At 44.1% G+C, this 27,406-nt stretch overlaps 3 protein-coding genes across 6 annotated transcripts; all 3 read left to right on the forward strand.

Moving 5' to 3' along the window:
• The first annotated feature begins 11 nt into the window (after window positions 1-11).
• Window positions 12-9,690, forward strand: LOC110486721 (dnaJ homolog subfamily B member 1). 4 transcript variants are annotated; one of them, XM_021558518.3, is made up of 3 exons: window positions 12-555; window positions 1,152-1,759; window positions 4,446-9,690. In XM_021558518.3, the coding sequence occupies exons 1-3, from the start codon at window positions 345-347 to the stop codon at window positions 4,674-4,676; spliced, it is 1,050 nt and encodes a 349-aa protein (XP_021414193.1). In that variant the 5' UTR covers window positions 12-344; the 3' UTR covers window positions 4,677-9,690. The 4 variants fall into 4 exon arrangements, with proteins under 4 accessions (XP_021414193.1, XP_036797312.1, XP_090053131.1 ...); XM_036941417.2 differs by lacking the exon at window positions 12-555 and adding an exon at window positions 561-922; XM_090197005.1 differs by lacking the exon at window positions 12-555 and adding an exon at window positions 839-1,031.
• A 743-nt stretch (window positions 9,691-10,433) lies between these two features.
• Window positions 10,434-15,396, forward strand: LOC110486722 (PDZ domain-containing protein GIPC1). Its single transcript, XM_021558521.3, has 7 exons — window positions 10,434-10,809; window positions 11,189-11,701; window positions 11,797-11,982; window positions 12,280-12,460; window positions 12,686-12,798; window positions 12,885-12,966; window positions 13,387-15,396. The coding sequence occupies exons 2-7, from the start codon at window positions 11,402-11,404 to the stop codon at window positions 13,536-13,538; spliced, it is 1,014 nt and encodes a 337-aa protein (XP_021414196.2). The 5' UTR covers window positions 10,434-10,809; window positions 11,189-11,401; the 3' UTR covers window positions 13,539-15,396.
• Window positions 15,397-15,604: 208 nt separating this feature from the next.
• Window positions 15,605-20,741, forward strand: LOC110486723 (E3 ubiquitin-protein ligase TRIM35). The gene is made up of 6 exons (XM_021558522.3): window positions 15,605-17,814; window positions 18,549-18,644; window positions 19,095-19,325; window positions 19,408-19,430; window positions 19,519-19,637; window positions 19,847-20,741. The coding sequence occupies exons 1-6, from the start codon at window positions 17,281-17,283 to the stop codon at window positions 20,404-20,406; spliced, it is 1,563 nt and encodes a 520-aa protein (XP_021414197.3). The 5' UTR covers window positions 15,605-17,280; the 3' UTR covers window positions 20,407-20,741.
• Window positions 20,742-27,406: the final 6,665 nt, after the last annotated feature.

Genomic DNA, 27,406 nt, shown 5'->3' on the forward strand with positions numbered 1-27,406 from the left:
TAGTCACAGCAGTATCAGCACCAGTACTTCTGGAAGTTTCTTACATGGTGGCTAGCTAGCGACATGGTGAAAAGCGTATTTTGAGTAGCCACGATATCTCGGCTCATAAATTGATTTATTCAGCAGAGAGCGGGATATATTTATGTAACTCCATAGTTTAATAGGTAAAAAAAATCGTGGCGGGTCGGATTTGTAGCTAGCTTACAGCTGTCAACTGGTTAAGTAGCTAGCCAGCTGCAAACACTACATTTCAGTGTGGTTGGTTGACGGCCTTTGATATAAGATTAACTGGTGCATTGACTATGTTTTTTTGAATATCAAGCGTTACTTGACAGATACTTGTAATGGGTAAAGACTATTATAAAGTGTTGGGTATACAGAAAGGCGCCTCTGAGGACGAGATAAAGAAGGCGTATCGAAAGCAGGCCCTGCGATATCACCCTGATAAAAACAAGTCCACTGGAGCTGAGGATAAATTCAAAGAAATCGCCGAGGCCTATGATGTCCTCAGCGACGCAAAGAAAAAGGATATATATGACCGATATGGAGAAGAAGGTAACGCATCAACTTTTGGTTCCACACAGTGTGGTGCACTATTGTAACCTAAACTGTCTTGCGCAATCGACGTTGTCAGGTTTGCCAACTATGTAACGTTACTAGCTGTATCAGCCGTGGTCGTTGTTGACAACTTCTAGCTAACCTTATTATTTAAATGTTACTGTTTGTGTTTTTCTTTGAGTGTAGCCCTAGAAACTATTGTAGTTATTATATTGGAAGCAACTGAGCACCGGAAACAGTCAGAGGCACTACAATTATCTCGAGAACTTGCTGGAACTTTCCTGTTTATTCTGCGTTCAAACTGGTGGGGCTAGTTTGTTCACATCACAACGTTAATTCCTTCGTTCTGTCAAGTCCGCTCATGGTTTGTGACACATCGCAGAACACTTTTTCAGAAACACTGCTCTGTCAGTGACCCCTGAAGAGACAGGTGGAAATGTAACATGCTTTAGCATTATTTATTTAGAGAGATGGTATGTCTGGAAGTGTTGAAAGTGTGTTATGGATAAGTGATTCAAAGGGATTTAAAATAAACATTTTGATGTTTGTTCTTGTGTTCTAAAATAGCAATTTTGATGTGTTCACTCTTACAGGCTTGAAGGGGCACACAGCCGGCGGGGGTGGTGGTCCCAATGGCCCCAACAACTACAACTACACCTTCCATGGAGATCCTCACGCCATGTTTACAGAGTTTTTTGGTGGCCGCAGCCCATTCGACCAGTTCTTCGCACGCAACGGGGACGATGACATGGACACTGATGACCCCTTTGCTGCATTTGGTATGGGAGGGATGGGGGGTATGCCGGGTGGAATGGGAGGGTTCCACCAACACCAGAGGTCCTTCAAATCCCGACCAGGGGGTCCCCACGGGGGCCGTGAGAAGAAGAAAGATTCTCCGGTGGTGCACGAGCTGAAGGTGAGCCTGGAGGAGGTGTTCTCCGGCTGCACCAAGAAGATGAAGATCTCCAGGAAGCGGCTGAACCCGGACGGCTGCAGCATGCGCAGCGAGGACAAGATCCTGACAGTGGACATCAAGCGAGGCTGGAAGGAAGGGACCAAGATCACCTTCCCCAGGGAGGGAGATGAGACGCCTACTAACATTCCTGCTGACGTGGTGTTTGTGGTCAAAGACAAACCCCATCCTGTGTTCCGCCGGGATGGCTCCGATATCATCTACCCTGCTAGAGTGTCCCTCAGAGATGTGAGTGCTTGGTCTTTGTGATTTCTTAAACATTGTGTCAGTCATAGACGTAACCCACTAAACTCTTTCACTTGTGTTCTCTGTAATCATGGTAATGATATTTCTCTGCTACTCTCAGGTAGGGTTGGGCAAAATGACCTAAAATCATATGTCGTTTTGTAACTTATGGGCGATTCAATGTATATTCAAAATATATATATTTTTCTCTAAATAAGCTTTGTTGCACCATTTTAAAGGTCAGTACACTGCATTTCAAACATTTTAAACAGTCAGGAATAATCTAATGAATTCATGGCTTGTAAAATTATACCTAGGCTAAATGTAAGTCTTACACAACCCACTAATAATTCTATTATAGCAGTTTAACTTGCTTTTTTTGCAATAAACACTGATCTGGCTTTTGTCTGTCTGTATGAAAATGCCCTTTTTGTAAAAAATTTAACCAGAACCATGCATATCCACTAATAATGAGTAGTTAGCTAATCTTTATATTTAAAGTCTAGCCATCTTGGATCTATTTACTTGCTAACAAGTTCGAACAGTTGAACTGTTATGAACACACCCTCCTGTCAGTCGCCTACTGTTTGAACAAAATGCTAGCCTGTCCACTTTGTGGCCTACCTACATAGATAAGAAGATGCTTATTTCTCAGAATGAGAACAAGTTGCCAATACGGTATGAAAGTACTAGTATTTACTACCTCCTGTTGCAAGTCCCCTACTGTTTTTTGAATGGGCTTCAAGCTTATATAATCACATTTATGAAAACAAGGTTGTGTGTGTGTGTGAGAGAGAGAGAGAACAGACCATCTGACTCTCCACAGTCCTATTAGGGTGATTTCTCCCCTTCTCAGCTGTCTGTCACAGCCTCTTGGTTTACACCAATTAGAGTGCCCGAATGCACATTTGGACTCTGACCCAACCCACTCCAGGTCAGAGTGGCTATCGTTGTCGGCAGATGAAGACGCAAGTTTGGCTGCCGACCAAGTTATGTGTGTTTATTTTAGTAAATTTGTGGGCACAATGCATCCAAGAAAACCACAAGTCCATCCTCTGTAAACTGAAGATTTCTGTGTGTGAATACTATAGTGTGTGGTGGTGAAGATAAAAGTCCTAGACTAAGAAGCATTCGTACTGTTCTTGCAGAACAGCATGTAGCGAGTCAGAACCAATTATCAGCATTACGTTCTAGCGGGTAAGGGCGTTCATAGCCGACCGCTCAGACAGCTCCAGCTAGTTGTTTTTACAATATACACTACCGTTCAAAAGTTTGGGGTCACTTAGAAATGTCTTTGTTTTTGCAAGAAAAGCAAACAATTTGGTCCATTAAAATAACATCAAATTGATGGGAAATATAGTGTTGACATTGTTAATGTTGTAAATGACTATTGTAGCTCAATGTCCAGAAACTTTCTTCTGAAACTCTTTAGTCTATTCTTGTTCTAAGAAATGAAGGCTATTCCATTTGAGAAATTGCCAAGAAATTGAAGATCTTGTACAATACTGTGTGTACTACTCCCTTCACAGAACAACGCAAACTGGCTCTAACCAGAATAGGAGTGGGAGGCCCCGGTGCACAACTGAGCCAGAGGACAAGTAAATTAGTGTCTAGTTTGAGAAACAGATGCCTCACAAGTCCTCAACTGGCAGCTTCATTAAATAGTACCCACAAAACACCAGTCTCAACGTCAACAGTGAAGAGGCAACTCTAGGATGCTGGCCTTCAAGGCAGAGTTGCAAAGAAAAGGCCATTCTCAGACTGGCCAATAAAAAATAAAATATTAAGATGGGCAAAAGAACACACACTGGACAGAGAAACTCTGCCTAGAAGGCCAGCATCCCGGAGTCGCCTCTTCACTGTTGACGTTGAGACTGGTGTTTTGTGGGTACTATTTAATGAAGCTGCCAGTTGAGGACTTGTGAGGCGTACAGACAGCAAAAGGATTTTCTAATGATAAATTAGCCTTTTAAAATTATGAACTTGGATTAGCTAACATAACGTGTCATTGGAACACAGGAGTGGCTGATATTGGGCCTCTGTACACCTACGTAGATATTCCATAAATCAGCCGTTTCCAGCTACAATAGTCATTTACAACATAAACAATGTCTACACTATTTCTGATCAATTAGATGTTATTTTAATGGACAAAAAATGTGCTTTTCTTTCAAAAACAAGGACATTTCTAAGTGACCCCAAACTTTTGAACGGTTTTAGAAGGGTCTGCTCTGCCCTAAATTTTGGGAGTTGAGACATATAAAAAAGGTATCGTTAGAAAGGTTAAGTTCTCTTACAATAAAATGTCCCAATGTGTTTCAGGGTCCATCTCACCCATTCTGTTGGACCAAACCTCAAATGCAAATATCGAGTTGAAACTGCTTGTCAGAGGATGAAGTGATCTTTCGTCTTTGTTGTGAGGGGCGTGTGTGTGTTTGTGAGAGAGGGGGGGGGGGTAGGTGCACACAGCACAGAAGGTGCAAAGGAGACAAGATCGAAAAGACAAAGTCATGAGAACAAGTGGACATAGACGCTCATAAAACCAAAAATCTTACAATACAGGCATTTGGAACATCGCACTAAAACATAATTTCTAATTAATTCAATATATCTCCCAGGCCTTGTACTCTTTGTCACAATTAGGTGTGTTATATTTTTAGTTAAAATCTGTATTTCTCTCTCCCATCAGGCACTGTGTGGATGCACGGTCAGCGCTCCCACTCTGGACGGCAGGACTGTGACTGTGACCTCCAGAGACGTGGTCAAACCTGGGATGAAGAAGCGTATCGTGGGAGAGGGACTACCCCTGTCCAAGTGCCCAGAGAAGAGGGGGGACATGGTGCTTGAGTTTGTAGTGAAATTCCCTGAGAATTTGGGGCAGAGTGCCCGGGATGCACTGACTCAGATTCTTCCTCCTTGAATGACTAAAGTGGCTTTTGAAGACGCCTAACAAACACGAAGACAGACAGTCGTCTTTCTCCATTATAGTTGTCCTTACCCTAGGCCAAAGAACATAATAGTTGTTTGGGAATTATACTTGTTTATTTTGATTCAACCTTTGATCCAAATTATAATTCAGTTATATATTTAACCACCATGAGATATTGACAGAGTAAGATGTTGGTCTCTGTTAGCTGTTCTGTTTGGTTCATAATTTTTTCCTGTTAAATATTAAAACATTTAGATTTTATTACCAACATGTCCTATTGACAGTATTCCATTTCCCATTGGAAGGGAAAATAAAGACATTTCTGGGGGGACCCAGTGCTAGACATTGGATAATAATGTTTGCACATAGGGCAGGGGTTGGTCTGGCCCTGTAGAGATGACTGGTGCTGGTTGTTATAAGGTCTGAGGGATAGGTAGAGTTGAAGATGCCTGTGGCAAACAGAGCACTGATGTGGAATTTGTGTGGTATCCAGTTGTTTTGATAGTGCTTCCAGAATATTTGTTGCAGGCAACTTATCAACTATATCTCTCAGGAGCAGTGACACACACCTGAATGTAGATATACTTATGCATACAGTGCCATCTGAAAATATTCAGACCTCTCGACTTTTTCCACATTTTGTTACGTTACAGCCTAATTCTAAAATTGATTAAAGTTGTTTTTTCTTTTCTTATCAATCGACACACAATACACCATAATGACAAAGCAAAAACAGTTTTTTTAATTTTTTTTAGAAATGTTTTAGAATGGAAAAAAAACACATTTACATAAGTGTTGTGACCCTTTACTCAGTACTTTGTTGAAGCACATTTGGCAGCGACTACAGCCTCGAGTCTTTTGGTATGATGCTACAAGCTTGGCACACCTGTATTTGGGCAGTTTCTCCCATTCCTCTCTGCAGATCCTCTCAGGCTCTATCAGGTTGGATGTGGAGCGTTGCTGCACAGCTATTTTCAGGTCTCCAGAGATGTTTGATCGGGTTCAAATCCGGGCTCTGGCTGGGCCACTCAAGGACATTAAGAGACTTGTCCCGAAGCCACCCCTACGTTGTCTTGGCTTTGTGCTTAGGGTCGTTGTCCTGTTGGAAGGATAACAACCCCTTTTCCCCAGTCTGAGGTCCTGAGCGCTCTGGAGCAGGTTTTCATCAAGGATCTCTCTGTACTTTGCTCTGTTCATCTGTGCCTCGATCCTGACAAGTCTCCCAGTCCCTGCTGCTGAAAAACATCCCCACAGCATAGTGATGCTGTCACCACCATGCTTCACCGAAGGGATGGTGTTAGGTTTCCTCCAGATGTGACGCTTGGCATTCAGGCCGAAGAGTTCAATTTTGGTTTCATCAGACCAGAGAATATTGTTTCTCATGGTCTGAGAGTCTTTAGGTGCCTTTTGGCAAACTCCAAGCGGGCTGTCATGTGCCTGTTATTGAGGAGTGGCTTCCGCCTGGCCACTCTACCATAAAGGCCTGATTTGATGGAGTGCTGCAGGAATGGTTGTCCTTCTGGAAGGTTCTCCCATCTCCTCTTAGGAACTCTATAGCTCTGTCAGAGGGACCATCGGGTTCTTTGTCACCTCCATGACCAAGGCCCTTTTCCCCCGATTGCTCAGTTTGGCTGGGCGGCAAGCTCTAGGAACAGTCTCTGTGGTTCCAAACTTCTTCCATTTAAGAATGATGGAGGGCACTATGTTCTTGGGGACCCTTTTTTGGTACCCTTCCCCAGATCTGTGCCTTGACGCAATCCTGTCTCGGAGCTCTACGGACAATTTCTTCAACCTCATGGCTTGATTTTTGCTGTGACATGCACTGCAAACTGTGCAACCTTTTTTATAGACAGTTATGTGCCTTTCCAAATCTAATCAATTGAATTTACCACAGGTGGACTCCCAAGTTGTAGAAACATCTCAAGGATGATAAATGGAAACAAGCAAGATGCACCTGAGCTCAATTTCGAGTCTCATAAAAGGATCTGAATACTTAGGTAAATAAGGTATTTCTGTTTTCTAGGTAATACATTTGGTAACTGTTTTTGCATTGTCATTATGGGGTATTGTGTGTAAATTGCTGATGATTTTTTATTTAATCCATTTTAGAATAAAACTAACATAACACAATTTAGAAAAAGTCCAGGGGTCTGAATATATATTTGGTGTTACTGCTATTATTTTGTAGTGAGGTATGCGAGAGATTCTGAAACTGAGTTATGTTGGGGAACTAGAGCAAATAGAATTCAGAAAATTCTTTCAGCTTAAATGGGAGGGGCAAAACTGGGGATTCCTGAGCACAATTTGCAAATCATGTTCAAACTAACCCAGAGAATGAGGTATGCACTACATGACCAAAAGTGAGTGGACAACCCTTCAAATGAGTGGATTTGGCTATTTCAGGCACACTTATTGCTGACGGGTGTATAAAATCGAGCACACAGCTATGCAGTCTCCATAGACAAACATTGGCAGTAGAATGGCCCATACTGAAGAGCTCAGTGACATTCAATGTGGCATCGTCATAGGATTCCAACTTTCCAACAAGTCAGTTTGTCAGATTTCAGATTTCTGCCCTGCTAGAGCTGCCCCAGTCAACTGTAAGTGCTGTTATTGTAAAGTGGAAACATCTAGGAGCAACAACAGCTCAGCCCCGAAGTGGTAGGCCACACAAGCTCACAGAACAGGGCCACTGAAGCAGGTACAAATCGTCTGTCCTCGGTTGAACCACTCACTACCGAGTTTCAAACGGCCTCTGGAAGCAAAGTCAGTACAATAACTGTTCATCGAGTGCTTCATGAAATGGGTTTCCATGGCCGAGCAGCTGCACACAAGATCCCCATGCGCAATGCCAAGCTTTGGCTGGAGTGTGTAAAGCTCACCGCCATTGGACTCTGGAGCAGTGGAAACACGTTCTCTGGAGTGATGAAACGCGCTTCACCATCTGGCAGTCCGATGGACAATCTGGGTTTGGCGGATGCCAAGAGAATGCTACCTGCCCGACTGCATAGTGCCAACTGTAAACTTTGGTGGAGGAGGAATAATGGTCTAGGGCTGTTTTTCATGGTTTGTGCTAGGCCCCTTAGTTCCATTGAAGGGAAATCTTGACGCTACAGCATACAATGACATTCTAGATGATTCTGTGCTTCCAATTCTGTGGCAACAGTTTGGGGAAGGCCCTTTCCTGTTCCAGCATGACAATGCCCCCGTGTACAAAGCAAGGTCCATACAGAAATTGTTTGTCGAGATCAGTGTGGAAGAACTTGACTGGCCTGCATAGAGCCCTGTCCTCAACTCTATTGAACACCTTTGGTATGAACTGGCACGCCGACCCAGGTCTAATCGCCCAACACCGGTGGCCGACCTCACTAATGCTCTTGTGGCTGAATGCTGCGGGGACTTGCTTCCAATGTTCCAACATCTGGTGGAAAGCCTTCCCAGAAGAGTGGAGGCTGTTATAGCAGCAAAGGGAGGGACCAAGTCTATATTAATGCCCATGATTTTGGAATAAGATGTTCATCAAGCAGGTGTCCACATACTTTTGGCCATGTAGTGTAGCTTCTCTCTATAGATTTTAGTTATTCAAGGGCGCGTTATCTATTTTGTGCAAAATGTTACGTCACGCATGTGAGATTGACCTTGTTTGTGTGTGTGTGTGTATAGACAAACAAGCACCATCTTATTGTGAAATACTATAAGAAGATGGTGTGATGTGTTTTGACCTCTGTAGGACCCCTTACATTTAGCTTGAGGATCACTATTGTTGTAAGTATGATGAACTTGTATGCCCATTCTCCAGTGAAACTTGTAGGTGTGTTTACTCTGCAGTGACACTTTAGAAGCTATTCAAAACGGCAGTGCATTTTACCTGTTTAAATTCTCTCTTTAACTCTGTTAAAGCTGTGAAACTAATATCTACTGCTACTTCGGAACCTCTATGCAAACCATTTCTGTTAGGATAATCTTCATTCTTTTTATTTTGTCATATCCTGTACTTCTTACACACTGCAGAGCAAACAATGACTTGTCTAATATGGCTGTGTTTAGTCGGGCCCCAATTCTGAGCTTTTTTCCCCCACTAAATTGTATTTTAACCAATCAGATCAGCTCTGAAAAATATCTGATGTGATTGGTCAAAACACCAAATGAGTGGAAAAAAGATCAGAGGTGGGCTGCCTGTGTGAACGCAGCCTACAGTATGTAGTGAACTGATTTTTGAAGCACATTGTTTGAGGTAAAGCAAGCCTAGGCATCTGTGGTAAATAAGAAAATCATTCCAAAAATGACAGTTGACAAACTGTAAAATAGCCAAGTAGTGCATCAGTTGTATTATTAAAATATGTCGGAATTATTTGAATAATGTTACATTTTCAAGTACTTGAAATACATATTTTAACCTGGGGTGCATTCATTACGCTGATTCTGTTGCAAAACGTTTAATCTGTTGCACAAAAGTTTTACGCCAAATGGAAAATGTTTTGTAACAAATTGTTTTTATTGGACAAATTCAGGTAGGTCCTGCATCGTTTCCTGCTGTTTTGGTTCTCAAATGCTAAACAGTTTCCGTTGCGAGATGTAATGAATTTGATTGATTGTCATTGAGGTTGTAATGATCAGTCAACACTTACCCATCTATCATTCCACTATTATTTAATTTTAACAGATAAATGTGGTTTCACATGAATGTAGAGATGTGTAATCTCGGTTTAACTTTTTTGTTAAAAAATATTTGCTTTATTTGAAAATGTTTTCCTTTGATGGAAAAGTTAAAATAGTTTTTATAAAATTTGCAGACATTCTGTATTATTATTATTATTATTAGGCACCCAGAATTGTATTTGACAAATAGGTGTTAGCAATCTGCTTTTAATTTGTATGAAACTGAACATTTCATTTTATTTGACCTATCCTTTGAACAAATGAGGTCCCCTTGGCATTTGGTGGTATTTTAGTTGTTGCAAAGACTGGCAAATTTGTAAATATCAAATAAAATTGTACAAAATGATGTAGTTCTCTTATTTAGCCCCATGTCAAACTTTTAAAGTAACTGAGGGGCGCGAACCAGCTACATTTTGCTTTCCTGCACACTGACTCGGTATCAAATTGTATTGGTCACCCCCTGTATATAGCCTCATTATTGTTACTTTTTATTTTTTTACTTTAGTTTATTTGCACTGTTGGTTAAGGGTTTGTAAGTAAGCAGTTCACTGTAAGGTCCACACTTGTGGTATTCGGCGCATGCGACAAAGTTTGATTTGATTTAACAACACAGTTATTTTACACATGCAAAACTTTTGCCAACTAGGGACTAGCTAACTGGATTGGGATCAAAGCACCATTGTAACAGAGTGCATTTTGTTCTACCTGGAGCAGATTGTCAAACAAGCAATCTTCTGAAAAACACACATCCACATCCAGGGGTTAAATGGAGTGAGAGACATATGGGAACTGAATCTGTTACAAGTTAGAATCAAAAGCTGAGCATTTTTAGTAAAAGCCTGTCTGTCATCTATACTAGATAGATAATAAAATGCATTACAGGCAGTGTAGATGAATTATTCATGCCAGGAGGACTAATGGAAATCCTAGGACAGAGGGTTGAAAAAACCTGCCTTACAGTAGGGGGCATCGAAGAGCTAGAGACGAGGAGAGGAATCCTATAGTGGAGGAGGCCATTATACAGTGCTGAAGTCCCACCCCTGCAGTCGTCAATTGTTACCACAGCCGCAAAGTAATAAATCCCGCCTGTTTCTACTATTGCTCTTCTTAAAATCTGATTTTAAACCTAACCTTAACGTCACTGCTAACCTTATTCCTAACCCCAAACACAAATAAAAACCAAAAAGCACATTTTTGTTTTCCTTTTTATTTCTCTCGACATAGCCAATATTGACTTTGTGGCTGTGATATCTAATGAAAACACCCCTGCTGAACAACATACATACCATCAGATCATCCTTTCCTCTCATTTTCTTGTTAGCGTATCTCACAAGACTAGCGATTCAAATGCGATATAACTTTACTTTCACAACCTTTGGATCAAGAAGTAACCTAGTGTTTTGATGTTCCATTCCACGTCTGGCTTGAATCAATCATCTCGTACAGCGAGTTAGCTAAAACTCTAGTAAGATGCTTACCGTGACTGCTATATTCCTTCATTCTCAGCTAGCTAGAAGCTAATATTGTGTTAGCCAACAAACTAACTAGCTAACAAGTTAGCTACCTAGCTGGCAATCTGTTTTAAAAAAAATAGGTGTGTCAAATTAAGTGAAATCTCTGATTCAAGTTTAGATGTTTATCATCTTATCTAATGCCATGTAACTTGATGGCAAGACAAGTAGGCAGAAGAAGTGTTTTAAGGGTGAGCTAGCTAGCTGGCTAGTTAGCTCCTGGGCGGTTTGGTACTCGTTTTTGAAAGCTATCTTCCAGTGTATTGTGATGTGACGCACCAGCGATGGGGTTTGGTAGTAATGTTTAACTAACCTGTCACAATCTGTTCACAGATGCACTCTGAATGTCTAGTTGCCATACAGTTGAAGTTGTCCCAACAGCAGCAGTAGCTAGCTACAACGACCACCACCAAGAGATAGCTGTGGTTCACTGGTGAATCATCAGGTGGAAGAAGATTTGAGAGAGAGTCCTATGCTGGACAGGATCTTTTGGCTACCTACCAAAGCAGCATCTGTTCACTTCCACAGACAGACAGAAGGATAAAAATGCCTCTTGGATTGGGTAGAAGGAAGAAAGCATCTCCACTAGTGGAGAACGAGGAAGCCGAGCCGATCCGAGCGGGCCTTAATGTCCCAGGAATGGATGGCCTGGATGGAGGTGGTGTGGGGCTCGGGGAGGGTACTACCCAGGAGGGTCTGCCACCCCCACCCACCAGCCTGAGACCTCGTCTGATCTTCCACACCCAGCTAGCACACGGTAGCCCCACGGGACGCATCGAGGGCTTCAGCAACGTGCGAGAGCTCTACACCAAGATCGGAGAGGCCTTTGGGATCGCACCACCAGAGGTGAACAATATTACGACTGACGTGTGTGTGTGTGTATGTGAGAGAGAGATCTGCTTCAGTTTATCCCTTTACTGACTCACTTTCTAACTCTTCAGGTGATGTTCTGCACTCTGAACACTCACAAGGTGGACATGGACAAGTTACTGGGGGGTCAGATTGGGCTGGAGGACTTTATTTTCGCCCATATCAAAGGCCAGAGGAAGGAGGTGGAGGTGTTCAAGGGGGAGGACGCCCTGGGGTTGACCATCACTGATAATGGAGCTGGATACGCCTTCATCAAGGTGGGCATGGTTACTGGCTAGGAAATCAGTTGTCTGTGTCTGTCACCTCTGATAGGTCTGGCAGTGGAAGGAAATGCATTAGCATCACACACAGAGGACTAAAAATAGAACAAAATGAGAGCGTTTGAAACGCAGAGCCTCAATTGCAGCAACAGTGTGGAATGTACAGTAGACTGAATAGTCAGTTGTTAGTTAGTTGCCTATGCACATTATAAAGTTGTTTATGTTGCCCACTGCCAAATTGGCTGATTGTGTGAAATGGTGGATTTTTACTTTGTCTCATCCTGTCCCTTCCAGAGAATAAGAGAGGGTAGCGTGGTCCATCAGATTCAGGTCATCAACGTGGGAGACATGATTGAGTCCATCAACGGCCACAGTCTCATTGGCTGTCGACACTACGAGGTGGCCAAGATGCTCAAGGAGCTGCCCAAGGGGAAGGACTTTGTTCTCAAGATGGTGGAGCCCTTGAAAGCCTTCGGTGGGTTTGTGTATGTGTGTGTATAAGAGATTGTGTGTGCTGACACAGTAATTATGAATCATATTATGGTGTGACATTATATTTAGGAATGAGTCAGCACTTATCAAACTTTGTAATGCCTTTTACTAATTGCTCTTATATTATCATTGACTAGCTAGATCTAGAATTAGGAGGTTAGAAACCTGAAGCTCCTTTGACATGTTATGTTGTCTCCCTTACCTGTAGACATGATCAGCCAGAGGTCAGGAGGGGCCCGGGCTGGCTCAGGAACCCAGCTGGGGACAGGGAAGGGCACCCTGCGTTTACGCTCCAAAGGCCCAGCCACGGTGGAGGAGCTGGTGAGTGTGTGTTGGTTCTTCTATTACCTTTAATAAGGTTAACATGGTTTCAGGTCATGACTATGTTTGTTGTATTTGTTTGACAGCCCTCTGCATTTGAGGAGAAGGCCATAGCGAAAGTGGATGACCTCCTGGAGAGTTACATGGGCATCAGAGACAGTGAGCTGGGTAAGGGAGACGGTGTGTGTATACGTGTGAATGTGATTCACACATGCAGCTCCTGTTAGCAAAGTGGTGACTTGTGTGTTGCCACTTCAAATCAAATGTTATTTGTTACATGCTGTAAGCAACAGGTGTAGACTAACGGTGAAATGCTTACTCACGGACCCTTCCCAACAATGCAGAGAGAAAGAAATAATAGGAAAGTAAAACATGTAATAACAGATACACAATGAGTAACGATAACTTGGCAATATACACAGGGTACCAGGTAGATGTGTACATTTGACTAGGAATAAAGTGACAAATAATAAACGTATGTGATGAGGCAAAGTTTGTGCAAAAAGGGTCAATGCAAATAGTCTTGGTAGCTATTTAACTTCCTATTACTTTGTTGTGCTGTGGTTGACCCCTCTCCCTCACTGTCAGCTGCTACAATGGTGGAGCTGGGGAAGGACAAAAAGAACCCAGATGAGTTTGCCGAGGCGTTGGACGAGACTCTTGGTGACTTCGCCTTCCCGGATGAATTTGTTTTTGACGTCTGGGGTGCCATCGGGGACGCCAAGGTCGGCCGGCTGTAACCGGAGGGAGCAGGGGAACAACCTGTGTGTGGTTTTGAATGCTGAGGCACCAACCTGCAACAAACAGAACTACTAGGAAACACCACACTACCATCATGTGATTTACTTATTGTTTTCTGTGTACTTATTATTTTTTACGTGGAGTTTACTACTCTTGTTGGGATACTTTTGGGGGAGACTCTTTGGGAGGATAGAGACAGTGTATGGGAGAGGATAGAGGACTCTGATCACTAGCTCTGATCACTCGATCAGGCTGAAAATACTCTCATCAGACTCAGACTATTGAATGCAATACGTGGAGGTTATTGTGTTCAAACTGCAAGTGCTTTTCAATTTTCTTCCAGGTCTTGTGGTTGTGGACACACCTCCTGACCTTGAACACGTCAGATGTTAACGCCCAGGTCTTTGTTCCACTAGTCCTCTGAGGAACAATCCCGAGAACAACAAGTGGGAGAAGGGACCACGGCTTACATACACCTACCTTTTTGAAGTTTGAGTTCAAACAAACTGTGACCCCCCCACCCCACCCACACTTTGCACTGTCTTGCACTGCCCTGTAGAAAATATAAGAAAAGTGCATTGTACTTCACTGGAGCAGTCACTCACTACATTGCACTGGTGCATAGAACTGGACTACAGTATTTGCGTTCTGTGCGGTGTTGTTCAGAGAGAGGCGTATTGAGAGGCTCATGCCCAGAATGTCCTGGTCAAATCGCATGGTCAGAAAAAAACATGTTATTAGCCCGTGCTATTATTGTTTGTCTCCTCGTTGCGAGTTCTTTTGGTTTTATGTGCTGTTGAGTGTCACTATTGAAGGAGTGTTTTGGCTGCTGAAGGTTCACAATGCGTAGACTGTCACTACAAAATTAGCTGCAGCTTTTTCTATGGTTCAAACTACAATCACTCAGTTTTTCTGAAGTGAATAAGGTATAGAGAAACAAGCTCCACTTGTAGCACATCTCAGTCTGTTAACAAAGATAGTCTGGTTAATACTTAAATGGTCCCCTTTGCCAGGGAAACTCCAGTATTAAGAAAAGCAGTGTTATATTACAAGAATACTGAAGAATTTGAAATACATGTTAAAAAAAAAAGTTTCAAAAAAACTATTGGCTTATTGGTAGACTGTGTGAGCCTTTCATTTTTCTATTTTTTAAGAAATGATTTTGCAGGATTTTTTTTAAAGGAGTGGTGTTTTAAATGAAAAAGCGTTGTGTAACTGATGAGGAATTTCCTTTGTTTTAATTGAGTTGGTGGTAAAAATGAAAACTGATATCCATGCCAAAAGCATTGGCATTTCCAATAGACTGCATTTTTTAGGGACCAGACAGTCTCAACATGAAGGAGCCAAATAGTTATGCACATAAGTCATGGAGTGGTCAAGTAATGAAAGGAAAATGCACCATTATGCAATTCTGCAATGAAATGAAGGACCAAGTCCAACACTGTTACTTTAGGAAAGAACCTGGACACTACCATAGGAACAGAATGATGTCATTATCAAACCAAACTACTTTCTGCAAAGTCATCTGGCTTTTAGTGACTTCTTTATAGATGAATAAAAAAACATGCAATATGGGTCAAAGTTCCAAGATATAGAAAATAATTACTCAACATAGAAAATATTTCTTTTCATAACTTTTTGGGGTTTTATCTTTTCCATAGCCTATCTCAAACAATATTTTTGTAGTACATTGTTTGGTTGTTTTTCTGTCTTTCAATGCTGTTGAAGTATATCTAGATGGTTACTGTCATAAAATACTGATAATAGGCACTGTAATACTGAGGACATTGTTTTGGTATGGCTTTCTATTACAATGTCTGATTTATAATGGCGATAATAATGACGAAGATGATGAAATAAGATGTTTTCCATGTCTTTCCCTCAGTTGAATACACAAATGTTGCCTTGGACTCTTCAACAGGAAATATTTCCCTAGATGTAATTCATATTACTATATTATGTCAGATTGTTTAGCAGAAAAAAGTGCAAAATCTTATTTATTTTAAAGTATATTTTGTCATTTTCCTTAGTGGGGCAAGAAAATGAACTAACGTCAGGTCGTAGTCAAGCTGATATTTTGCACAGGCTGGCTGAGTTGGTGTTCACCTGCGAATGGAAACATGTTCTTCTTAGAGGGACAAACACATCACCCCCTGGAGTGCTGTGTGTTTATAGGTGTGTAATCAGGTCCCGTTCTCACCTCAAAAAATACATGCATCTCAAATCAAATGTATTTTTCACGTACACATGGTTAGCAGATGTTAATGCGAGTGTAGCGAAATGCTTGTGCTTCTAGTTCCGACAATGCAGTTATAACCAACGAGTAATCTAACCTAACAATTCCAAAACTACTACCTTATACACACAAGTGTAAAGGGATAAAGAACATAATCACTCCCTTCAGCCCTCAATAGTAGGACAGTTTGGGAATGCAATACACAATGGGAATTTGATATGGCGTATCAATGTTTGAGAGTCACGTCTAAGATTTAATTTGTAATTGTACTGATACTAATCTTAGTTCTGGGATGGAATATATACAGCCTCTAAATGCTTGGCTCAGCATCCCACGTTCTGGAAGTTTTTGCCATGGTCAACCTTTAGCGGTCTGAATCCCCAAAACAACCATGTTTACTGCATACAGTTCACTGGACACAGCACGTCATTTCAACGTTGAAATTTGGTTGAGATGTTGATCAATGTGATTTCAACCTTTATTCACCCACTCAAAGACAGCCAGAAGTTTGTTGAATTCCTAATGTGTTATCACTATGCTTTCAACCATCTAAAAGCACAACCAAATTCCAATGGAAAAACAATGTCCGATTTTTGGTTTAGTTATCATCTCAACGTTGTTTCCATGTCATTTCAATGAAATTACAGTGAACCCACGTGGAATAGATGTTGAATTGACATCTGTGCCCAGTGGGAAGATTTGTCTATGTTAAAAATATGTTACAATGTTGACACAATCCTGTGGTTGAAATTTCACCCTCAAAACAACAATTTACTTTGATTACTTTTTTCAAATCCAATGTAGATTCCACGTCACAATACGCTGACAAATTACATTGGAACAAAGTTGATTCAACCAATTTGTGTCCAGTCAGAGCACTCCTAACCCTACTCCCACCGCAGCACCTGTTGCTCCAGGCTTTACCCACACATGACAATATGGTATAGGAAACCTACAAAATAATAGCAAGAACCCCCTCTGCAGTTTAGAAAATGCTGTCATAATGCTGTGCTGATAAACATTTACAATACATGTTTAACATTTGTAGGTTTCCTATCCTATTCCTATGCCTCTCATTTGTAGGTTTCCTATCCTATTCCTATGCCTCTCGTTTCTCAGAAACAGGCAGACTGACTGACTGGGAGGTCAGTTGGGCTAGGCATAATAACTAAGGACTAGTTTCTTAGAATCCTGTTGTGGGCAGGTACAGTAGGTAGGAGGCCAGGGGACGTGATTTGGCTTTTAAATACATTTTTCCCTTGGGGGGGGGGGGGCGGAGCAGGACCTGTTCTACAAGTCCAGGTCACCCATAGGATGTGATCTCATGTCCCTCATTTACTATGTTGTGTGTCCTTAGCTGTCAGTCCAGTGTCTGTTCCTGGATGTGAGAGAGCTGGTAGAGAGCCTCAGGAAAGAGTAGATGCTACAGCACTGCTGAAAGATATTTCCTCCACTGAAAAGGGAATACACCACAGTAGTCTCTAGCTACAGTGCAGGAGCCAGTCATGGCGCTGCGCCCACGGGCTTCCTCCCAGCCTGGGAAACCTTCGTTCTTACAGAGCCCCAAGGTGGTCATGGCTCTGCGGCCCAGGGCCGTGTCCTCTCACTCGGGCTCCATGCTGGAGGATGAGCTAACCTGCTCTGTGTGCTGCGAGATCTTCAGGGACCCTGTGGTGCTCAAGTGCACCCACAGCTTCTGCCGGGCCTGCCTGCAGCAGTTCTGGAACCAGAAGAAGGCGAGGCGCGAGTGTCCCGTGTGCCGCAGGAAGTGTTCCCTGACAGAGCCCACAGTGAGCCTGGCTCTGAAGAACGTGGCCGATACCTTCTTCAGAGAGCAGAGGAGCCAGGGCGAGGCGGGCGGGGGGCCAGACAGAGGGGGCGTCCCAGTGAAGTCTGAGGCGAAGTGCCACACACACGGGGAGGTGCTGAAGCTGTTCTGCCAGGACGATGCCGAGGTTCTCTGCTGTGTGTGTCACACGTCTAAGAGGCACCAGGGCCACTGTGTAATCCCACTGGAGGAGGGGGCCCAGGAGCTCAAGGTTAGAATGGCTTGTCTCGTATCATTCCGTTTTGGATGGCTGTGTAACCCTCTTTTATGGTGTTGCAAATATTGTATTCTGTCAATCTTTTAATTTCAGTTTTTATTCAGATATACTACTTTATATTGACCATATTACCTTCAAAATGTATTCTTAATCCAGCTTGTTTTAGCAACAGTATAAAACTTGAAGCAGTACAGTCAGCAATCAAACATAACTATTGTAAAACATGATTGTTATTGATGTGCCACATTTCACAACAGTGACATTTCGAAAGGGAGCCAGAGCCATTGATACTGTATCTGCTAGTTGGATAAAAAATAAAACTACACATTGTAAGGTGATACGTGAATGCTTCCTTACACGGTTACACCGTATGCTAGTGCAAAGCACTGGCAGCAATTTTTCACCTAACCCTTACCCGGTGATACTTTTTAATTCTCGATTCAGAATAAACTTTTCTATCGTAAACGTCCGTGTGCAGTTGCAGACGGTACTCCAAAAACCATAGAATATGGTGTCACCAAAAAAATATCACCAAAATATCCTGATTACGGTTAAACAGCAGCCTATGCACGACCTCAGATGAGCTTAAGCTCTGCCGTTGACGTTCGTGTTTACATGGCTAGATTTGCTTGAGCTAAGTTTCCAGACGCTCTTATACACTTCACAGTTGTATCTCTGAAAACGTTCTCCCCCTCCCCCTCTCTCTCCCCCTCCGCTCCCTCCCTCAGGAAGAAATGAAGAAAGAATTGATCCCTCTGAAGAAGAGCCTCCGTGGCCTCTATGAAGCCAAGCAGGAGTGTGATGACACAACTGTGCACATCAAGGTATCAACAGACAGGGCGTCTGAAACCGTGGGACATCAGCAGATCCCAACACCACACTGACTGATGTTTAGCTCACACACTGTTAGTCTGTAAACAGTTGGAGGAATGCCTTTGAAAAAACAACCCCTTGAAAATATGGTCTTATAACTTGTGTACAGTATATCCTCATGTGGACAAAGCAGTCAATATGCTTTGTGCCTTGTATTTGAGCAAGCAGTACAAGTGCCTGGTGTTTGACCAAGCAATTTCCCCTTGAGGGATAATAAAGTTATTTTAAATTGATTGAGTTTATCACAGAAATCAGACATGTCTAGGTTGTAAGATACTTTGTTGTCAATGGCTTGCCTACCAAAACAACATTTTGACAAATGTCTGCAATTGTGTGCCACTGTTCTAGAGTTATATATAAGATTGTATCTCTCCTATGACCCGTTTCTCCTGTTTGTCCAGAGCCAGACCCAGCAGACAGAGAATCACATCAGAGAGGAGTTTGAGCAGCTCAGGCAGTTCCTTCAGAATGAGGAGGAAGCCAGGATAGCTATTCTACAGGAGGAAGATGAGCAGAAGAGACATCTGGTGAGGAAGAAGGCAGAGGGCATCACGGCAGACATCCTCACCCTCTCTCATGCCATCATCGCTATTGATAATGACATAGCTTCCAGTGATGCTCTTTTCCTCCAGGTAAGAAGAATAGGACCTTTTATAAACCAGCAGTATTAACAGTACAAACAATTACAAAACATGTGTCTTGTTCCATTTTCAGAACTACAGAAACACAAAGAAGAGGTAAGTGTTTTGACTTGAGTACCTAATACCCTTATAATGTAATGTACCAAACTCCAACTAGAACTAAGTGGCTGTTATATTGTTGTAGAGCTGTGATACCTCAGAAGGGTCCAGAGGAGATCTCCGGTGCTATGATCAACGTGTCAAAGCATGTCAGCTCCCTCAAGTACAAGGTCTGGGAGAAGATGGTGGGGCTGGTGGAGTACAGTATGTATAGCAAGACTACAGTTGTCTGTTTATGCTCCAGTCTTTGACTTGTTGGGTGTCTAGCTAGCTATAACTGCATTAACTAATGTTCTAGTGAACTTCTACTAACTCGTATAGATGTACGCTAATTAATTTCTTACTAGATCCACAACTTGTAAATATTTTCTAAAACTGTTTCCATCACTAAAGCCCTTTTCTCCATCTCCCAGCTCCTGTGACTCTGGATCCTAACACAGCCTACTCCTGGCTCTCTCTGAACAAGGACCTGACCAGTGTGACCAACAGTGGTCATGTGCAGGTGCTCCCAGACAACCCAGAGCGTTTTGACCACTTCGTGTTCGTCCTGGGCTCTGAGGGCTTCACCACCGGCTGCCACGCCTGGGAGGTAGAGGTGGGGGACAAGGACGACTGGATGCTGGGTGTGGTCAAGGAGTCCATTAACAGGAAGGGCCGGATCTCAGGCTGCCCTGAGGGTGGCTTGTGGATGATCTCCCACTGCGAGGGTGAGTATATGGCCATGACCCGGCCACGCACCCCTCTCAAACTGACAGGGGAGCTGAAGAGGGTCAGGGTGCAGCTGGACTACGAGTCTGGGGAGGTGACCTTCTCCAACCCTGTTAATATGATGTCCATCTACACCTTCAATGATTTCTTCACTGAGAGGATGTTCCCCTTCTTCTGCCCCGGAGCCAACATCAACGGCAACAACCCCGGCCCGCTGAAGATCTGCCCGGTCAAAGTGGCTGTGTGGAACAGCGCCACCTGGTGATGAGGAGGGGTTCTGACGGCACCATTCAAAGAGAGTGGTAGCTGTACATCCAAGGCACATATCCAGCCTCAAGACACATAGGTAATGGCGTAGTGAAATGTTTGGCACGGTGTGTGTGGAAAACATTTTGTAAGATCTTTTCAATATTTTTTTGATTGCCTTTTGACTTTATCGATAGAAGAAATGAGATCCTGATTATTACTGAAAGACTCCATTTGACATGGGCTTTTTGCCATGTTATGGGATGTGTAGTAAAGAGCACGTGTGAGATGAATGAAGATATTCAATACCACACAATGAATATTACAATTCCTGTATATAAAAGCCCCAAAAGGTTGTTTTTTTCCCTTCTCAATTGAATAAACTTTGGGGGGGTACCACTTGATTTTACTCATGTTTATTTGATGCATATTTATAGAAGGTTTATAGAATGTTTATAAAAGATTGTGTTCAGAGTTCTCCAGTATTCAGTACAATCCAGTGAGTTTACCAGGGCATGACTTTTCCCTCATAGTCCAGGAAGACCCCAGTCTGTTTCTCAGTAAGGGAGTCCATCACGCTCAGGAGTCCTTCCACACTCTCTGGAGCATCGATCGCCCCCTGGTGGTCATAGTAAACACATACAGTGGGGAGAACAAGTATTTGATACACTGCCGATTTTGCAGGTTTTCCTACATACAAAGCATGTAGAGGTCTGTAATTTTTTTATCATAGGTACACTTCAACTGTGAGAGACAGAATCTAAAACAAAAATCCAGAAAATCACATTGTATGATTTTTAAGTAATTAATTTGCATTTTATTGCATGACATAAGTATTTGATACATCAGAAAAGCAGAACTTAATATTTGGTACAGAAACCTTTGTTTGCAGTTACAGAGATCATATGTTTCCTGTAGTTCTTGACCAGGTTTGCACACACTGCAGAAGGGATTTTGGCCCACTCCTCCATACAGACCTTCTCCAGATCCTTCAGGTTTCGGGGCTGTCGCTGGGCAATACGGACTTTCAGCTCCCTACAATGATTTTCTATTGGGTTCAGGTCTGGAGACTGGCTAGGCCACTCCAGGACCTTAAGATGCTTCTTATGGAGCCACTCCTTAGTTGTCTTGGCTGTGTGTTTCGGGTCGTTGTCATGCTGGAAGACCCAGCCACGACCCATCTTCAATGTTCTTACTGAGGGAAGGAGGTTGTTGGCCAAGATCTTGCGATACATGGCCCCAGTCATCCTCCCCTCAATACGGTGCAGTCGTCCTGTCCCCTTGATGTTTCCACCTCCATGCTTCACGGTTGGGATGGTGTTCTTGGGGTTTTACTCATCCTTCTTCCTCCAAACACGGCGAGTGGAGTTTAGACCAAAAAGCTCTATTTTTGTCTCATCAGACCACATGACCTTCTCCCATTCCTCCTCTGGATCATCCAGATGGTCATTGGCAAACTTCAGACGGGCCTGGACATGCGCTGGCTTGAGCAGGGGGACCTTGCGTGCACTGCAGGATTTTAATCCATGACGGCGTAGTGTGTTACTAATGGTTTTCTTTGAGACTGTGGTCCCAGCTCTCTTCAGGTCATTGACCAGGTCCTGCCGTGTAGTTCTGGGCTGATCCATCACCTTCCTCATGATCATTGATGCCCCACGAGGTGAGATCTTGCATGGAGCCCCAGACTGAGGGTGATTGACCGTCATCTTGAACTTCTTCCATTTTCTAATAATTGCGCCAACAGTTGTTGCCTTCTCACCAAGCTGCTTGCCTATTGTCCTGTAGCCCATCCCAGCCTTGTGCAGGTCTACAATTTTATCCCTGATGTCCTTACACACTCTCTGGTCTTGGCCATTGTGGAGAGGTTGGAGTCTGTTTGATTGAGTGTGTGGACAGGTGTCTTTTATACAGGTAAAAAGTTCAAACAGGTGCAGTTAATACAGGTATGAGTGGAGAACAGGAGGGCTTCTTAAAGAAAAACTAACAGGTCTGTGAGAGCCAGAATTCTTACTGGTTGGTAGATGATCAAATACTTATGTCATGCAATAAAATGCAAATTAATTACCTAAAAATCATACAATGTGATTTTCTGGATTTTTGTTTTAGATTCCGTCTCTCACAGTTGAAGTGTACCTATGCTAAAAATTATAGACCTCTACATGCTTTTTAAGTAGGAAAACCTGCAAAATCGGCAGTGTAACAAATACTTGTTCTCCCCACTGTACATGGTTGGCCTCCGTGGTATTAGACTTTTATTGGGCCATGACTAATCAAAGCCTTTCAAATTTTGTCTTGACCCCACCAGATAATCAAAACAGAACATCAGACCAAAGCCCAGTTGTAGGCTTATGCCACGACCCACTATTGGGTTCTGACTCCTGCTCCTGATGGACTACTGGGACAACACTGCTCTAAGGTGCTTAAACATAGTTCATTACATCCTTTCCCACCCTGAGGTCAATGCACTCAATAGAAGCACCCTGCCAGTCAGACTCACCTCTTCTCCACCCTGCCAGTCAGACTCACCTCTTCTCCACCCCGCCAGTCAGACTCACCTCTTCTCCACCCTGCCAGTCAGACTCACCTCTTCTCCACCCTGCCAGTCAGACTCACCCCTTCTCCACCCTGCCAGTCAGACTCACCCATTCTCCGCCCTTCCAGTCAGACTCACCCTTTCTCCACCCTGCCAGTCAGACTCACCCCTTCTCCGCCCTGCCAGTCAGACTCACCCCTTCTCCACCCTGCCAGTCAGACTCACCCCTTCTCCGCCCTGCCAGTCAGACTCACCCCTTCTCCGCCCTGCCAGTCAGACTCACCCCTTCTCCACCCTGCCAGTCAGACTCACCCCTTCTCCACCCTGCCAGTCAGACTCACCCCTTCTCCGCCCTGCCAGTCAGACTCACCCCTTCTCCGCCCTGCCAGTCAGACTCACCCCTTCTCCACCCTGCCAGTCAGACTCACCCCTTCTCCGCCCTGCCAGTCAGACTCACCCCTTCTCCGCCCTGCCAGTCAGACTCACCCCTTCTCCGCCCTGCCAGTCAGACTCACCCCTTCTCCACCCTGCCAGTCAGACTCACCCCTTCTCCACCCTGCCAGTCAGACTCACCCCTTCTCCACCCTGCCAGTCAGACTCACCCCTTCTCCGCCCTGCCAGTCAGACTCACCCCTTCTCCGCCCTGCCAGTCAGACTCACCCCTTCTCCACCCTGCCAGTCAGACTCACCCCTTCTCCGCCCTTCCAGTCAGACTCACCCCTTCTCCACCCTGCCAGTCAGACTCACCCCTTCTCCGCCGGGTGCAGGACCGCAAACAGGATCTCATCCTTCCTGAACTCCTCTGTAGCGCAGAGCGTCAGCATGTTCAGACCAGCCTGAGAGGAGAGGAAAGGAGGAGCAGGAAGAGAGAAGGGAGGGAGGCTATTAAAGAGGAGAGGATACAGGACAATAGATTGGATGTAGAGCCATGACTACGGAATGAATGAAAAGGTCAAACTCATCAGACACATGACATGTATTCCATTCCAGCCATTACAAAGAGCCCGTCCGCCGATTTAAAATGACACCAGCCTCCACTGACATGGCTGGGCTAACCCGACAGGGAATATAATGTGATGTGAGAGGATGTGTTATGACAGGCAGGGTAACAGAGGTCTATTTACTTTGCTGATGCCATAGGGAAGAAAGAACACATCTCCTTGACGGTTGCCATGGAGGCCACCATGCTGGAAATGCTGACCACAGCTGGCTTACTGCAGAACATTCCTGGTTTCCCACTGGCTGTGGCTGCTGACTGCAGATAGAGCATAAACTCCTTATGAGGGTGACAGGGACAGCGAGGGAGACAGAGAAAACAAAATGATGAATCATTCTTCAGTATTCTGCACCTTTTGGTTGCAGACATTAGGAAAAACAAATACATTTTGAATGTCCTCTAAAACGTATCTGTATGTGTGTTTTTCTGGCTCTCTGCCCTCACCTTAGTGATGTCCATAGGGCCCAGGATGTTGGTGTTGAATGCAGCCTGTATTTCCTGGGTACTTGTGGTCTGCATGGTGCCGTGAGTCAGCACCCACGTGTTGTTTACTAGCACGTTGAGCCCAGCCTTCCCCACCAGACTGCCCATCTGGCTGACTCCTTAATGCTGCAGGGGTCAACGTCAGACACAGAGGAGAAAAAGTCTGTCAGTCAACCGCTAGACTAAACCCAGATCTGTTTGTGCTGTCTTGCCACCCCTAACAGTAATTGTCCTGAAAGCACAAACAGATCTGGGGCTAGTCAACCCCAGTATCCAGTCTAACATCCCAGCTGGCCAGCTCAGAGTAACCTGGCACTCTGCTATGTGATTCATACAGTACAGGCTATACAAGTGCATGCTGTGACTGGTGAGATTGACAACAGTGCCATTAATAGGCTCAATAATCCTAGTGCTAGAGTGTGAAGAAACAGAAGAATGGAACAAAGCGAGTACTCACCAAGACGGATGACATTGGGGTGCTTCTTTGCCAGGTCTCGCAGACCCTTAAACACAAAGGACACATTGTTGGTTAGACACAGAAAATACATCTCCAGGAAGTCTTTATTTTCTATATTTGCTCAGTAGAGTTTTCCTTATTCAGTGGAGTTTGCCTTCAAGCAGAGCCATGTATTTAGAGGGTTGGGCCATTGAGGTTTGTGCATTATGATGCATTTACATGACACTATTTCAACATTCTAAGGCAGCCATGTGAGCGCCCTATTAACAACATTTGGTTAATATTTAATAATTACCATGCACTGCACACTGCCCTATCCCATCTGGACACGAGGAATACCTACCTAAGAATGCTATGTCTATAGCTCAGCCTTCAATACCATAGTACCCTCCAAGCTCATCATTAAGCTTGGGGCCCTGGTCTGAACCCCGCCCTGTGCCACTGGGTCCTGGACTTCCTGACGGGCCGCCCCCAGGTGGGGAAGATAGGAAATATTCACTTCGCTGATCTTCAACACAGGGGCCCCACAAGGATGCGTGGTCAGCTCCCTCCTGTACTCCCTGTTCACCCATTACTGCGTGGCCAATCACGCCTCCAACTCAATCATCAAGTTTGCAGACCACACAACAGTAGAAGGTCTGATTACCAACATGGAGGAGGTGAGGGCCCTGGCGGAGTGGTGTCAGGAAAATAATCTCTCCCTCAACGTCAACAAAACAGCAGAGGGAGCACGCCCATATCCACATCGATGGGATCGCAGTGGAGAAGGTGGACAGCTTCAAGATCCTCGCCATACACATCACTGACCATCTGAAATGGTCCACCCACACAGACAGTGTGGTGAAGAAAGCGCAACAGAACCTCTTCAACCTCAGGAGGCTGAAGAAATTAATCTTGGCCCCTAAGACCCTCACAAACTTTTAAAGATGCATAATTGTCGGGCTGTATCACCGCCTGGAATGGCAACTGCCCCGCCCGCAACCGCAGGGCTCTCCAGATGGTGGTGCGGTCTGCCCAACATATCACTGGGGGCACACTGCCTGCCCTCCAGGACAACAACAGCAGCCGATGTCACAGGAAGGCCAAAAAGATCATCAAGAACATCAACCACCTGAGCCATGGCCTGTTCACCCCGCTACCATCCAGCAGGAGAGGTCAGTACAGGTGCATCAAAGCTGGGACCGAGAGACTGACAACAGCTTCTATCTCAAGGCCATCAGACTGTTAAATAGCCATCACTAGCCGGCTACCACCCGGTTACTCAAGCCTGCACCTTAGAGGCTGCTGCCCAATATACATAGACATGGAATCACTGGCCACTTTAATAATGGAACACTAGTCACTTTAATAATGTTTACATACTGCTTTACTTATCTCATATATACAGTGGGGCAAAAAAGTATTTAGTCAGCCACCAATTGTGCAAGTTCTCCCACTTAAAAAGATGAGAGAGGTCTGTAATTATGACAGACAAACTATGTAACGATGACAGACAAAATGAGAAAAAAAAATCCAGAAAATCACATTGTAGGATTTTTTATGAATTTATTTGCAAAATAAGTATTTGGTCACCTACAAACAAGCAAGATTTCTGGCTCTCACAGACCTGTAACTTCTTCTTTAAGAGGCTCCCCTGTCCTCCACTCGTTACCTGTATTAATGGCACCTGTTTGAACTTGTTATCAGTATAAAAGACACCTGTCCACAACCTCAAACAGTCACACTCCAAACTCTACTATGGCCAAGACCAAAGAGCTGTCAAAGGACACCAGAAACAAAATTGTAGACCTGCACCAGGCTGGGAAGACTGAATCTGCAATAGGTAAGCAGCTTGGTTTGAAGAAATCAACTGTGGGAGCAAGTGAATGACCTGCAGAGTGCTGGGACCAAAGTAACAAAGCATACCATCAGTAACACACTACGCCGCCAGGGACTCAAATCCTGCAGTGCCAGACGTGTCCCCCTGCTTAAGCCAGTACATGTCCAGGCCCGTCTGAAGTTTGCTAGAGAGCATTTGGATGATCCAGAAGAAGATTGGGAGAATGTCATATGGTCAGATGAAACCAAAATATAACTTTTTGGTAAAAACTCAACTCGTCGTGTTTGGAGGGCAACGAATGCTGAGTTGCATCCAAAGAACACCATACCTACTGTGAAGCATGGGGTGGAAACATGCTTTGGGGCTGTTTTTCTGCAAAGGGATCAGGACGACTGATCTGTGTAAAGGAAAGAATGAATGGGGCCATGCATCGTGAGATTTTGAGTGAAAACCTCCTTCCATCAGCAAGGGCATTGAAGATGAAACGTGGCTGGGTCTTTCAGCATGACAATGATCCCAAACACACCGCCCGGGCAATGGAGTGGCTTCGTAACAAGCATTTCAAGGTCCTGGAGTGGCCTAGCCAGTCTCCAGATCTCAACCCCATAGAAAATCTTTGGAGGGAGTTGAAAGTCTGTGTTGCCCAGCAACAGCCCCAAAACATCACTGCTCTAGAGGAGATCTGCATGGAGGAATGGGCCAAAATACCAGCAACAGTGTGTGAAAACCT

Source organism: Oncorhynchus mykiss, chromosome 13, assembly GCF_057628025.1.
Source record: "Oncorhynchus mykiss isolate SJ-2025 chromosome 13, ASM5762802v1, whole genome shotgun sequence".
NCBI classification, from domain to species: domain Eukaryota; kingdom Metazoa; phylum Chordata; class Actinopteri; order Salmoniformes; family Salmonidae; genus Oncorhynchus; species Oncorhynchus mykiss.